We start from the raw sequence: 14059 nt of genomic DNA, 5'->3' as shown, positions 1-14059 counted from the left end.
GCCCCCCTCGCACTCCCCCCCAGGTGTCCGCCACTGGAAGTAGCATTGTAAATTTTAATTTTCCACAGTATTTCAAACCTTTTTCATTGCAAATTTTTCACTTTTCTTGACTTCTGCTATCCTAGTATTGTTTTCATTTTCAATAGTCTTCTTCAAACCACTTATTTCGTTTTCAAGATTCGAAACTGTTTCTGTAAGATGAAATATAACCATCAAAATACATTTCTATCATCAAAATAACTTGGGCAAAAGACAAAACTGTACATCTGCGTTCTTAGAATTTTATAGTTTTCTCCTTGGACTAGCATTTATCAGGGCACATCAAAACATATATATATATATTTTTATCTCAGCTTTAGATAAGAAGTTTTGAGTTCTACCATAATATACAGAAGAAAGCAAAACATGAATGGAAAAATTATAACATAATGAGATTTCATTACTAGCTACGCTTGAAATATCATTATTTTAAGACATGAAAATACCTTTGAGCCTGTCATTTTCTCTTTGAAGTTTCACCTCTTTCTCAGCAAATTTTCTCCTTTCATTGCTTAGGGACCTTTGGGCCAGTGTTAATTCATACTCCAGTTTTTGTTTAAGAACCTCTCCCTTTTCAACAGTTGTCCTGAGATTTGTGACTTGTACCTCTAGATTTTTGCACTGATAAGACAATCAATACGATTATGTTAAATTAATAATTTGCAATGCATTAAAAGGTTTCAAACAATTAATTGTTCTTCAAATTTTGAAACAGAAAAAAGTAGGAAAACCTTGAGCATTCATGAAGGTTTCTTGTACATAAAAAGGAAGGTTATTTAATAGATCCAAGACATGAATTGTAACATTGTTGGCATTCAAAATTTCGCATTTATCATTGTTTATCAGATTGGTGCTATCATCACTTTTCTTTCTTTCATAAATAGATAAAAATAATATTGAAAATTACTATTTATGGGTCTCTCACCAAATACTTATTGCCAAAAAATAGGCAGAGCTTGTGTATATAAGAATAATATATTTGAAACAATCAATTTTGCTGAGCTATTAAAGATGCCCTTACACAAGAATCGCTGACATTCATTCATTTCAAACATTGACAAAATTTTGCAGGCTCACAGGACGTTTATGTAGGCATTACCATGCAGTTGTTGCTATTTCATGGATTGAGTTTCTTCTTTGTATTTTTTCAACCTTTTTTGACATTCTTGTTAAGGGCTGGATTATATATAACATAGGTTTGCCTGGTTAAGCTTTCCCCTGGTTAATACCAAATGGCAAAAACAGAACACACATGCACCTCTTTAAAATAATGTACTTTTATGAGGATATAAGAGCACCCAATGCAAGATGAAAGGTGGTTTCTAAAAGAAGATGTTGCTTACATCTTCATTATATTCATGAGCTCTTTCAGCTTGTTCTGATTGCATCTTTGATAACTTGATCCTCAATAATGTTATTTCATCTGCAAAATAATGAAGAACTCAAAGTTACACATATATATCATATATCCTCTGCCCCCTTTTGATTGTTTCTCATCTCATTGGCAATGCCTTAATAATAATCAATTTGTAAGGTATATATTCAAGAAAAACTTATTTTTCTCAAAATTGGCAATACAGTGAAATTCTGATTTTAGGAACCCAACTTATGAGCCTTCGGTATTAATAAGTAAAAATTGTCCCCTGGAATGCTCCCTGTGTAAAAACCTATGGTTTAACAAACACTGGCTAGCAGAAACTTTTTCCCTGGACCCTACAATGCACACTCTTTCATAAGAATATAGTCTTTAAGATAATTAGGCTCAAAATTGCTGAAATTTAAAAATAGTTTAAGAATAATGTATATTAATCCAAAGGTCAGGTTCCATTAAGAATTGAATAATTTGTTTATATAAGATTTTTAAATGCAAGTTTCACATTATATGTCTTGAAATAAATAGATTGGGCCTTGGAGTCATTGACATGTTAAATGTGGCTCAGTTATACCTTGTGTTCTTAAAAGAAAAATCTAACGTGGTACAGCAAAAAATTAGTTATTCTTGTAAAAAAATTGTAATTTCAATAGTGGTAATCCACTATACTTGATTGCATTGATGCCAACTTCTTCTAGGAACAAAATTTGATAAAATGAATATTTACCTTTTTCTGCCATACTTGGCTCCTCATTAAACTGGAATGTTTTTTCTGGTGAAACAGACTGTGCCCTTTTGGGTGACTGAGGAGACTTAAGGTAGCGACTGTCCAAAGGAGATGCCATACCTGATATTTCTCAATGAATAACTCAGCTAGACAGAGGTACTGCCCATTTGGTGGGTGCAGCAAACTTTAATGTCTTCTACAATCAGGTCAACATCATCATGAAAAAAGGATGTGATATAAGTCCTTATTAATACTTCAGCAGAATTTTTTAGTTTTCTCCTAAAGAATTAATATTGCAATTAACATTAAACACTTCACATTAACATACTATACTGTAGCTCTTTCTTACATTTTCATGTGAGGCAGAAAAATACTAACATCTCAAACCCTGTTCGAATTTCAAAATGTATCTTCTGATTAAAAAATATAACCTTGCTATGTTCTTATCTAGTGACCTGATTTAGAATGAGAAAAGGACTGCAATGCCCTTTTCTAAGATTATAAATTGTATTTGGTGCAGGGTCCCTTGTAGCTATCAAAAGAGTCAGCCCTGGTGTCTGGGGTCATGGCCTCTTTAAAACTGACACTGTTTTCAAGAACAGAATCCTCAAAATTGATAAAAAATTAAGTGCAAATGAGGAGCAAGCAAAGACTGAGGTATTTTAAAATTTAAGAATGTAAGAACATCATTATTAAGGATATATTTTTATCCCAGGTCAGGTGCAGTATATATTTGTGTGAATGAAGAAAAGGTCACTGTAGCAGGTTGGTACGATGGGCTCCAAGGAATTCTTGCGGCGAAAAGTTGATGAAAATTTAGCAAATATGAAACACTGCAATACGCCAAGAATAAACAACAATAAATACACGTACATCAGTAAAGGCTAATATTTCACCCCGGCATACGGGGCTACATCAGAGCAGAAGTTAACAGGCTAAAAATTTACACATTTAGAAGAGGCGATGGTGGTGTTGGATTGGCTGATGTGGAATGGTGTGAATGCAGCGCAGTGGTAGAGGAGGGAAGGGTGGCGAATGAGAGAGGGTGGGTGGTGGTGGTGGAATGAAAACGCAATGGGGATGAAGTACTATAATATGAAATAATGATAATGTTGCTGTAAGGTTAACGGTCAGTGGTTCTGTTCATGCCGTTCGGTGTGAGAGTGTTTGCCAGGCCAATAAGGTATTGCTCTTTGGCTCGTCGGACACTCTCTTGTTTGTCGTTGAGTTTCAGTAATGGTGTTACAAGTAAGGTCATTGATGGTATGTTCTGGGCTACAGAAGTGTTCTGGTTTTCAGTAATGTAGTGCCTGAATTTATTTTACTTACACCCAGACAATATTAGAATAAATAAGGAAAAATAGAACAGAACCTCGATTTCCTTGTTCTTATAAAAAGGGTGCATGTAATGTCTAACTGTTGATCCAGTGTAATTACTTTCACACAAGTTGTTGTACAACAACAAATGAAAATTCTATATGGCGTCCAAGACTTAACAGAAACAGAGGATTCACAAACTTCCATATAACCAATGTTGGCTTTTGAACTTTTTTTAACAATTCTATCAACCATTTTATTAAGCTTTGCACAACAACAAAATTTAAAAATGGGAGGATCGCTCTTTGTTTGGCCTAGGCCTATGCATAGTTAGGCCTAGCTAGGAAAGAGTGATCTGTTTCCTTCAATCAAAAAAACTTATAATCGGTCTAAGCTTTAAAAATTGCTGAATGAACTTTGAAAAAATGTCTTTAGATAATTGTTTACCTTAAGCAGAATAGTTCCCATTTCCAACCAGAGTATCTCAACAGCATCGCCTCTCAGATATTTTCATAAATGGCGGGCTTTTTGTTTTCGATACAGCAATTTACTTGTTGTACTTCAAGTAACGACACACGACACAATGAGTCGGAGAAGAAAAAATTCACTATGGCAAAATACCCCACCCACTTGGACCTGCTACAAGTCAATCGCTCTCTCTGTTTAGTAGTCTTCTTTCTCTATTTATTTTTCAGATTACTAAATAGAGACGGCTTATTCGAGAGAAGGGTTTTTTTAAGGAGGGCTTAGGCCTGGTTCAATTGGCGTATTATTTATGTGCCGTATTAGGGATATTTGATTCGAATTAAAAAGAATATACGGCTTTTGATTAAAATGCCGTATTAAATGAAAACCGTTTTTATTTAAATCTTGGTAATGAAGGATTTTTGAGTGAGAACCGCAACCAAGATAGCGAAATTGAAAAAAAATGAAATTAGTACTGCTTTTAGCTAACCTGTAAAACTTGCCACATTAAGGACAGGATTTATTCTCAGACACTGTCTATCTCACCCTGCTTCTCATAATTTGTATCAAAAAGATGTAGTGTGTAATTTGTAATTTGTATCGTCGCTTACATCACAAGGACATGTCGCAAGCATAGACGGAAGGAAGGCAGGTAATAATAATAATAATAACTTTATTTCAGTGTCAGATTAATTTAGCATTTCTGCTAATTAGGGACACTATTTACATACAATTTATTAAGAAAACGTAATCAATAAAGAGTAATATATTAAGGTGAGAATTTCAAGAAAAGTCGCAGAGCCTAAAATGTTTATTGCATAAGTTTACTTTAAGTAAGGCTTCGAGGTCCTTTTTTCTTATGCAGAAATTATCAATACTTGAACTGGCCCTTTATTTTTTCATTTAATTTAGTTCATTCAAGAGGTCCTAGGTACCTCAACGGATGTTTTCCATACTTTACGGTTTTATATATAGGAATTGTTAAGTCTGCATTTCTTAGATAATATCTTTCGTTGGGTATTTCAAATTTCATATTTTGTTTTACTTTGAAAATCATGATGGCAATATTTTGTAATCTTCGATCAATAAGTGTTTGCTTCAGCAACTGCATCCCGAGAATGCTGGAGCTCAGAAAAACGGCCATTCAATAAATGTGATGATTTGTTTGTTTTCTTATTATCTAGAGCTCTATAGAAAATTCTTATGAGAAGTTTTCATATTGTTAATACATGTTTGATATAGCGATTTCAGGAACAAAAGAGGTAGCAAATTTGTTCTATTTGCAGTCATGGGAAAGAATCTTTTCTTTATTCACATGCGTTAGCATATAATTTTCACATGTAATGAACACAATTTGTTAAAAGCAAGAAGCGGCATACAATACAATGCTACATATACATTAGATAACGCATTGATCAATGTCTTTTTGCTGTGCAAAGAAGAAACACACAAGACGAAGACATTTTCAGTAACAATCTCTAGAGTACAAAGAATTATGCGATTGCAATTTATAGACCTTTGTTCTAAATTAATTGGGTAAATGCGAAGGCGTCAATTTTCTTTCTTGCCAGTATGTCAAGGCCCTGGATCAGTGGCAATCTTTCATAACATTGATGCATCTTTTGCAGTAAAAACAACATGGCTTCAACAACATCGTGTGTCTGTTTGGTGAATAAATATAATTTCTCGATGTTCATAATCATATTAAGAATTGTCAGACTGTGAAAACTGGTCAACTTCGAACACCATATCAAAGGAACGTACGTTTTGGAAGAACCTATCATGTGCTGAAGCGAAAAATGATTATCACAATCATCCCACAAATATAAAAAATTTATGAAGCAGCCAGCAGTTAATAAATATTCGTAATTAAAAACCTATCGGATTCTTATAACAAAGAATGTTTTTGCACGTCGACATTGGCCACTTGGAAAATTTCCACTGTTAGGTTAAAAATTTTCAAAGACATTAATCCACTCCCTTGGAGATTTCTAATTATTTACGTCATACTTCAATATTAATCTTTGATTGAGAAGAGAGTGGGTGGATAACTCGTACGTGATACTGATTATTAACACAATTAAGAATACAGAAAGGCTTGACAGTGACATGTTTTGATAAAAGTTTGCAGTGCGGATAAGACGAAATGGCAAATCTTTTTGAATGTTTCCACCGCTGGATGAAAGGATTATCAGATGCTAACACGTGAAAGGGTTCGGTCTATGCTTGATTTGAATAAGCATACATGTTCGTAGATAATGGTCTCTTCAAAATTGAATTTCGTGATGACAATAGATACATAAATCAGTGTGGTTGTACAAGAAGGACTTATTTGTTTTCACAATCAATAGGGATTTATACCAGTGAAATAATTAATTGTGAATCGTCTTTTACTCATAACGTTACCATCATACATAGTTGTGGTAGATAAAGCAGTGTTGACAATCGGAACGAGTTCATGCATGTTTTGGAAATCAAAGAAATTAATTGGGCCTAGCCTTCAGATCAACGTAGTTGTTATGGGGAACAAAATGGAGAAAAACAGCAGCCATATAGCTCTGGATGACAACGCTTTGCGCTTCTTTGATACCGGTAACCATTTCAAAGAAGTAAACATTCCGTTGACTAGACCGCTTGATATTCAGTTGGTTCCACAATTTGCTACGACCGATACCCCAGGTAGAACGGTTCGTTACAAACTGCAGTTACGATTTCGGGAGAATCGCTCTGATGCAAATACCAGTGACTATCTCGAGTTGTCAAGCTCATCATCAAGTGATACTGGCGAGGAAAATACGAGTCCTTTTCGAGTGATGGTCGAACTAACAGAGACAGTTACCAAGGAGGGGAAGAAAACCACTGTTGGATTTGCCAGAAAAACTTCAATAGTAAAATACAATACGTGGCTTGGCAGAGCTTCTGACTTCGTCGTAGAATTGAAACGTATACGACTAAAAGGGAAATTAAATCAGTCGAAAAACGACGAAAAACTACACACTTTGTTAGATTTTGACCTGATTTTGTGCCCAAGCGAACACATTATTCCAGGAACTGGTGATCGATGGAGCTTGATGGGAACGCTATATGCAAACAACACACATGAAAGGAAAGACTATAAATGGAGGGCAGGAGTTCCACACCCGGAAGTTGACAGAAAACTATCACAAGAATCCTTATTTACTGTGTAAATAGCCCATTCGTAACAAGAGTTTTAAAATTTCTTCATTTTATTACAATAGGCCAAGGGTCATAGGTTTCGATATGTGTGTTTGTGTGTGTGTGGGGGGGGGGGGGGGGGCTTTCGATTTATAAAACAAATAGGTTCCCAAATTTAATATTTGAAAATTAGAGTGTTTGTTTGAAAATTTGCAGGGGGTAGGCACAAGCCCCTTAGCCCCCTTGATGCCCCAGCCCTTGCAACAAGCTGATAGCAGCCAGGGTTGGAGTGCTGTTGTACATGGGCTCTGACGCAGGTTAGAAAGTGGGGGGGGGCAAGGGAGATTTCAGCCATCATAACAAAATAATTTTAAAAAAGTTCTATTGTTTTGCAAAAGATTGGGGGGGCATTCCTTTCGTCGGAGGCCCTGGTTGTAAGACCCCTGAGCAGTCACAAAAATATTGTTAGCAGTGTAGTAAAGTTTACTAAAGGTCTTTATCTTTTTGGAAGCATCTAGGGGGCATGGGGCTCAGCTTCCCTCAGTAAAACACCCTGGTAGCAATCGTTGTTGTATAGCAATTTTAGTGAAGAGCATAATTTAGGTATAGCTTCAGATATAGTAAGAGACAAAATATGTTTTATCAATATCCGTAAATGTAATTTTAATCAAGATAGTCATTTCTGAATTATCTCTACCAAATGGCTAAGTTTCCTTATTGGCTGCCGAAAATATACGCCAAGATATATTCCCCAAACAATGTGGGATACTAGTCAAATATCATAAGATTGTACATTACTGATTGGCTGGCCTAAGTCACGCCATTTCATTACACCCAATTATCCCATCTAGCACTGCCACTGAATGCAAAGGATATATTTTATGCAGGTAAAATTTGCAGCTTCCCAAGTCCTGTCACAGTAATTTTGATGGCATTTGAAAGGATACTAAGGACATGTTTCCGGGACACTTTCATTTTTACTCACATCTATGAATTCTCAAAGGCATATTCATATGGTCCAATTTGTTTCACATCTACTACGAGGGCGCAAAGTAGGTGTACAGTAGCAAAGCGTGGTTTTGTTGTTTGATCATTGTTCAATGGCGGGTCTAGGAAACTTGGAAGAGCTCATAAATCATCTCAAATCATCTTTGGGGAAAGTTTTAATACAGCTTTTGATTCCAAAAGGAACTAAGAAGGTGCTCGAGTAATTTCTACATTCTATCGCAGCTATGCCAGGGCCCACGCAACGAATTTCAAGGGGGAGGGGGAGGGGGGTTGCTCCAAGTACTTTTGGCAGGCATTGTAGTTCTTCTCGCGGTACTCACGGACCTTATTACTGCACACTTGCTTTGCGCACTCACAGTATGTGTGAAACAATTTAGACCATACATGTTTTGTTATTGCATACTCACTTAGCGCGCTCACTTTATGTGTGAAACAAATTGGACCACGTAAATGTGCTTTTTAAAGCTCACAAATGTGTTATGTAATCACTATTTCTGCTTGCACGTGTTGATGATCTATCTCTGGACATCTATGTCTTATGGGACTCAACCGCTTACCGCATGGGTAAATGCGGTACTGTGTGAAATTTAAGAAACAGAATAATTGGTTCCCAAGAGCTCTGTTATTCTAATCAACCAGAACAATGTAACTGTTTGGTTATTAGAAGGCCGAAACGTCACGTGACGCCCCGCAATGCGCCTTGGGGAATTACTAAATTTGGCACTACTCCAAACCAATGGATTTTATCCATTTGTAGAAGAATAATTTGGTGTACAATGTTTTGGCAAAAAGGGATAATTACCTTTTACGCTTCCCAGCATACCTTTCCCCTGCATTCCTCCAGGAACAACTAGAGGGGGTGGGCAAGGAGTAAATTGCTCCAGGGCCTGAAGGTCTAGGGGCCTCATACATCTTTTTAGGACTGGAATTAATCAAACGTACCTTAAGTATAATTAAAAAATGGTAAAATATTTGAAATGATCGCAATGACTGCAAAGTTTACTCTGAAATGCGTTTTAAATTAATCTGAAGGGCCAAATTGCAAAAAATTGTTCGTTCGCTCCTTTCGCAGGGGGCCTCGTCTTTCTGTTTTGCCCCAGGGCCACCTAAAACCCCCAGCAACTCTGCATACATCTCCTTAAGATTACCATTAATAAGTGGCTTTGGAGATAAGCAAAATTTAGGGGCCCGACGCAGGCTGGGAAGTACGGGGTCGAAGGGCAAATTAACGATCCATACTTTTATTTATAGAAACACACAGAAATAGAAAACAACACTTTCGAAGGGGAAACTTAAGAGGCGACTGGGGGTAAAAAAATATCAGCCTTAGTTTGCAAGGGACGCAGGAAAATGAAAATCACAGGGTCATTAAATTTTTAAAGGGGATTTTTCGGGCAGTTTTTTGGGTGGTTTTTATCGGGCTTGTAACATAGGATTGCTTAAAATCTTGATGGTACGCGCCATCACTGACATATATATAGTAGAAAAGAAGTATATATTTATTGAAGATTACAGGTACAAGATAATACGTTTTGAAAAACTGAAAATAGCAAATAAGTGGGTGAGACACAAGATTAAGGGATATTTGATGAAACTGATTTTATGATCATTCAAAGCGGCATTTACTTTTTATGGCGGCAAATGGCATAAACTGACATTTTGGCGGCAAGTACGGCAATTCAAACTTCTTCGCATTTTGGCTTTATAACATTTTGCCCCTTTGTAACACACTATCGTTGAAAACTAGTGGAATACAGAATATTTTCTGAAAAACGACAAGGATTGTCATATTTTGAACAGAAACTACATTTGAAAGGGAAATAGATGCTATAAGTAGTTACATATATCGGTTAAACAACGCTTAATTTATACTTTTTAAAAAATTAAACATAAAATTAGCGTCGAAAAGAAAATTTCCAAAAACAACCACGCAAAATGGCCAAAGTTTCGGACAATTTATGCTCGCCTAAATTGGGTTCTTCTGTAACTCCACCTTTCAACTCTTTCGGACAAGGAACAAATTTCAGCATTGATTGTTATGTTTTTAAAGGTTGAAACGGAGAAACTAATCGAGACGGAATTTAAAACTAAAACTCTTTAAAGAACAAAGAAATTTATGTAATGTACTTAAAGCCTATAAAAACATTGTCAATCTCAATTGTTGATGAATTTAGTACTAATAATTTTCATTCATGCCTACGTTATCTTCGAAGCCGTTGCTGTTCCGCTGAATTTCATTTTGATATGGGGCACCTCTCATGTCTTGGAAATCTGATGGCTCATTAGGTCCATCTTCATGGCTAAATTGACTAAATCCTCTTGTACTTTCCTCAGGGTAGTTTGATGCTTGTTCGAAATCGGCTGGATTCCTCTCTTGCAAAAAGTTAGCTGACATTTGCTGTTGGGGGCTATCTTGGGTATTCTCCATTGAATAATCTGATTCAGGCGAGAACGAGGCTGGGTTTCCACCAAAGGCTGTGCTGACACCTGCCATAGGAACTCCTTCTAAGGGCGTTGGGTAAGGCTGAACTTGAGACGCCTTGGAATCTACTATTGTCACTTTTTCGAATGGCTTGTCGTTGCTGTCTTTGGGTAGGTTTTGAATAGTATCAACTACATTCTGAAAGGACAATTCAACTCTGATTACAATTTATACTCAGTCGTGCATGAAGTGCATATTTTTCGTACTTAGACGAAGCAGGCGGAAACGGTACACATGCCTCCTAACTTCCAGAAAAATATATTAACTGCATCTTTGTTGCTCATAAAAGTGCTCCTTCATGTGCCCCCATTTTTATAATACCCCCTCTTATTCTATTAGATTATATTTAAGTTACATTTGTAAGACTTAATGGAGAAAACACAGGCACTTGGGCACCCAAAAGCCTTGTGTCACACACTGTTTGTAGACCGAAAGATGGAATACCAGATTTAACGTCCCAAGAGTAAATCGTTTCCATGCCCCTGTTAATTTTCCGAATGATCTTGAAACTGGACTTTCAATCTTTTTAGGCAATCAGTCTTGAAGTATGTTTCCTCTATTTGCTTGTCATGGCTTTCTGAAACGTAGTTAGATGTGCAAGAAGGAGATTTTGTTGTCTGAGTTGAAATAATGGTTATTTTCGAAAGGAGACTCCAGAGCAGTGGCGGCTCCAGCCTGAGATAAGTGTGGGTGGGGACAAAAGGTGTGTCAGTGACCACACCCTTTTGGACCACGCCCTTTTCCCTGTTTGAAACTGTTGTCTCCCAAAAAATGTCATTTACATGGGACGATCTAGATAACGTACATACCCCCCCCCCCCTGAAGTTTTCTCATCAGGTTTGCAAGAATCTCAAGGAACAACTTTCTGAAAAAGTGAGGGGTACTAGTCCCCCCCCATTCCCCCCCGCGGCTCCGCCACAGCCCTAGAGTATAGCACAGATACGGGGGAAGTTTCAGGGAGGAGGCTCAAAAAGCAAAGAACATGACGGTTAATTGTCTTTTTGAAGGACATATTGGGAATTCAAAGACATTTCCAGTCTCCTCCAGCCACCCGAAACCTAAAGGCCATGTTTTCAACCAATCCAAAAAGACAAACAGATTATTCTGAGGAGAAACACTAACCATTCCTTGTAGGACCTTTCCAAAACATACGTGATGGCCATTAAGCCAGTCTGTTTTAGCTGTTGTAATGTAGAACTGAGAATCGTTTGTGTCCGGTCCAGCATTGGCCATGCAGACCCAGCCCGGGCCGTAATGTTGCAATTTGAAATTCTCGTCTGGAAAATGCGCTCCATAAATGCTTTTTCCTCCTGTTCCGTCGTTATTTGTGATATCTCCACCTAAAAGGTTCAGTCAAAATATATTAAATGTCAATCTTTTGTACTTTTCGACACGCAGCGTGGCTGTAGAAAGCTTTTACAGTACACAGCGTTTCAGTCCTGTATAAAGAACAAGAGGCTATCATACACAATTTACCAAAAAATTAATAGCTAAGAAGATAAAGGCTACTTCTTGGCATATTGATCTTAGCCCGTAGGGCCCCCTAAAACTACGCCTCTTCCTATTCAACTATTTAACCACGGCTGTACACATTTTCTCTGGCTTGAAGGGATGGTGCCCCTCCTTGAAACATTATGCCACCCCTCTTCTTGTAGAACGTAGAAAATCGTCACACACACACAGTATCTCCCATTAACTTTTGCATTTCCCCCAACAGTTCTGCCTTTCTTTGACTCTCTGAGGATCAGGCTCCAAAAGTTCTTACGGTTCTGATGGTGTGAAATTATTTCCAATCGGCACCCCAACTACATTGAAATCCCTAGCCTATGACAGCTCACCTAAAAATGGAGCGGGCAGATTGCCTTAGGCCCTGAGCTGAGAGAGACGCAAAAAGTTTAAACAAATGTCGTAGCAATGATAACAACAATAACAATCGAAGTTTTAATGTCTTCACCATAGACCCATCTTTCTATTAGCCCCAGAACCTAGGAAAGCTCACCTAAAAAGGGAGCGGGCAGATTGCCTTAGGCCCTGAGCTGAGAGGGGCTAGAAAATCTCTGGGCGTGCCTGAGCCGATTCAAGGTAGTACCATTTCTACCCTCACTTTCCCTGTCCTGGGGATTTTAAGAACATCAAATTCTAACCTTGAGACAAGTTTAAAACCTTAGAAATTTTTTTCACAGGATGCAAGGGCTTCAACAACCGAGTGCTAAAGCCAATCAATATGTTCCACATTCAGATATCGTGTTAATACAAGTGAAACATACCTTGAATCATGAAGTCTTTGATCACTCTATGAAACGTGCTTCCGCGATAGCCAAAGCCATACTTGAACAAAGAAGAAGAAGCAATGAATTTTGTGTCTGTGGCTGAATCATTATTGGTGCATTATAAGGTACTTACTTGACTAGTACCCAATCCCTTCAATCTGCCTTTGATCAAAATAGTAAACCGGCTGAAAGATTTCATAAAAAGAAAGATTTAATAAATTAGGAAAGGCTTTGATCATCCCCCTTAAAAACTGTTCATGCTCAGGCAAATATTGAATCTTTCTTAACGTTGGTTTTTTATGTGGCCTGTCTGTTATTTGTAATTTCACTGTTTTATTTTTCTGTCTTTTTCTTCTCCTTATATCATTATTACTTGTTTTGTTTCATCTTATTTTTTGTTTCTAATACAGCAAGCCTAAGAACCAATTCAGTGTCTCATACCTCATGATTTGCCAAGGCGACAAAATTGGTAACAGTTCTTGGTACAACTTGTCCAAACAGACCAATAACTATCCGTCCTACTGGTCGCTGGCCTACAGTCATTTCTAGGGCGGCTTCGTGTGTTACAACGGCATCCTCACAACGACGAGAAGCAATCAGGAATCCAAATATTCCTGCAAATACCAGGTTAATATCAAAATATTTCCGACAAATCATTTTGGCTTTCGTGCACTCTCCTAAAGTGCGTATCGTTATTTTCGCATTAATATCGTTTGATTTTTTGATCTCATTGACTTTGGTCGAGTTTTAATCGCATGACAGGTGGTGCCGGTGTAACATAGAACGGTAAGATCACGCATGTTTTCTATTCGTTTTTCAGTAGATAAACACTTGTAACCCAAGCCAAACTCACAAGAGTAAATCTATAAACAGCTACTGCATCAATTTATGTTAAATTGAATCCAGCTTTAACAAGCCCTGCTTATTACGGGCTTCTCGCTATTAGTAACAGTATTCATTCTTTTATAATAAATGTAAAAATGATTTCATGGACAAACTTAAGTCGGACTCTTTTAATAAGTATGGGTGGATTTCAAAATAGCATTTCTAGCTAACATTATAGGTTTATAACTCATTATTTGAATTTTACTAGGTTTTTACTAACTTTTATTTCTTTATTGGTTAGATTTAGATTACTTGTACTTTTAATTTGTGAACCAAATTGAAAAAAAGTTTTCAAACTTTTTGTTAATCACATTAAAGATTATTATACATACATACAT

At 37.0% G+C, this 14059-nt stretch overlaps 2 protein-coding genes across 2 annotated transcripts in view; both read right to left on the bottom strand.

Moving 5' to 3' along the window:
* LOC135687460 (coiled-coil domain-containing protein 171) overlaps nt 1-4125 on the bottom strand; it is a 31317-nt gene extending 27192 nt beyond the window's left edge. Inside the window, exons 1-5 of the mRNA XM_065204019.2 lie at nt 3903-4125; nt 2139-2334; nt 1383-1462; nt 486-660; nt 79-191 (exon numbers count right to left, since the gene is read on the bottom strand). Coding sequence (XP_065060091.1) covers nt 79-191; nt 486-660; nt 1383-1462; nt 2139-2256 — 486 coding nt within the window. The 5' untranslated portion in view covers nt 2257-2334; nt 3903-4125. The remainder of the gene's footprint in view (nt 1-78; nt 192-485; nt 661-1382; nt 1463-2138; nt 2335-3902) is intronic.
* Nucleotides 4126-7889: 3764 nt separating this feature from the next.
* On the bottom strand, nt 7890-13614 carry LOC135687465 (peptidyl-prolyl cis-trans isomerase B). The gene is made up of 4 exons (XM_065204024.2): nt 13278-13614; nt 12834-12894; nt 11689-11906; nt 7890-10704 (listed from the first exon to the last, which is right to left on the bottom strand). Exons 1-4 carry the CDS (start codon nt 13491-13493, stop codon nt 10261-10263), a joined length of 939 nt encoding a protein of 312 aa, XP_065060096.2. The 5' UTR covers nt 13494-13614; the 3' UTR covers nt 7890-10260.
* Between the last annotated feature and the right edge of the window lie 445 nt (nt 13615-14059).

The sequence above is a fragment of the Rhopilema esculentum genome, chromosome 20 (assembly GCF_057945365.1).
Source record: "Rhopilema esculentum isolate cy_ngs chromosome 20, ASM5794536v1, whole genome shotgun sequence".
NCBI classification, from domain to species: Eukaryota; Metazoa; Cnidaria; class Scyphozoa; order Rhizostomeae; family Rhizostomatidae; genus Rhopilema; species Rhopilema esculentum.
The sequence above is the reverse complement of the archived record's forward strand: the minus strand, read 5'-3'. Positions and strand labels throughout refer to the sequence as shown.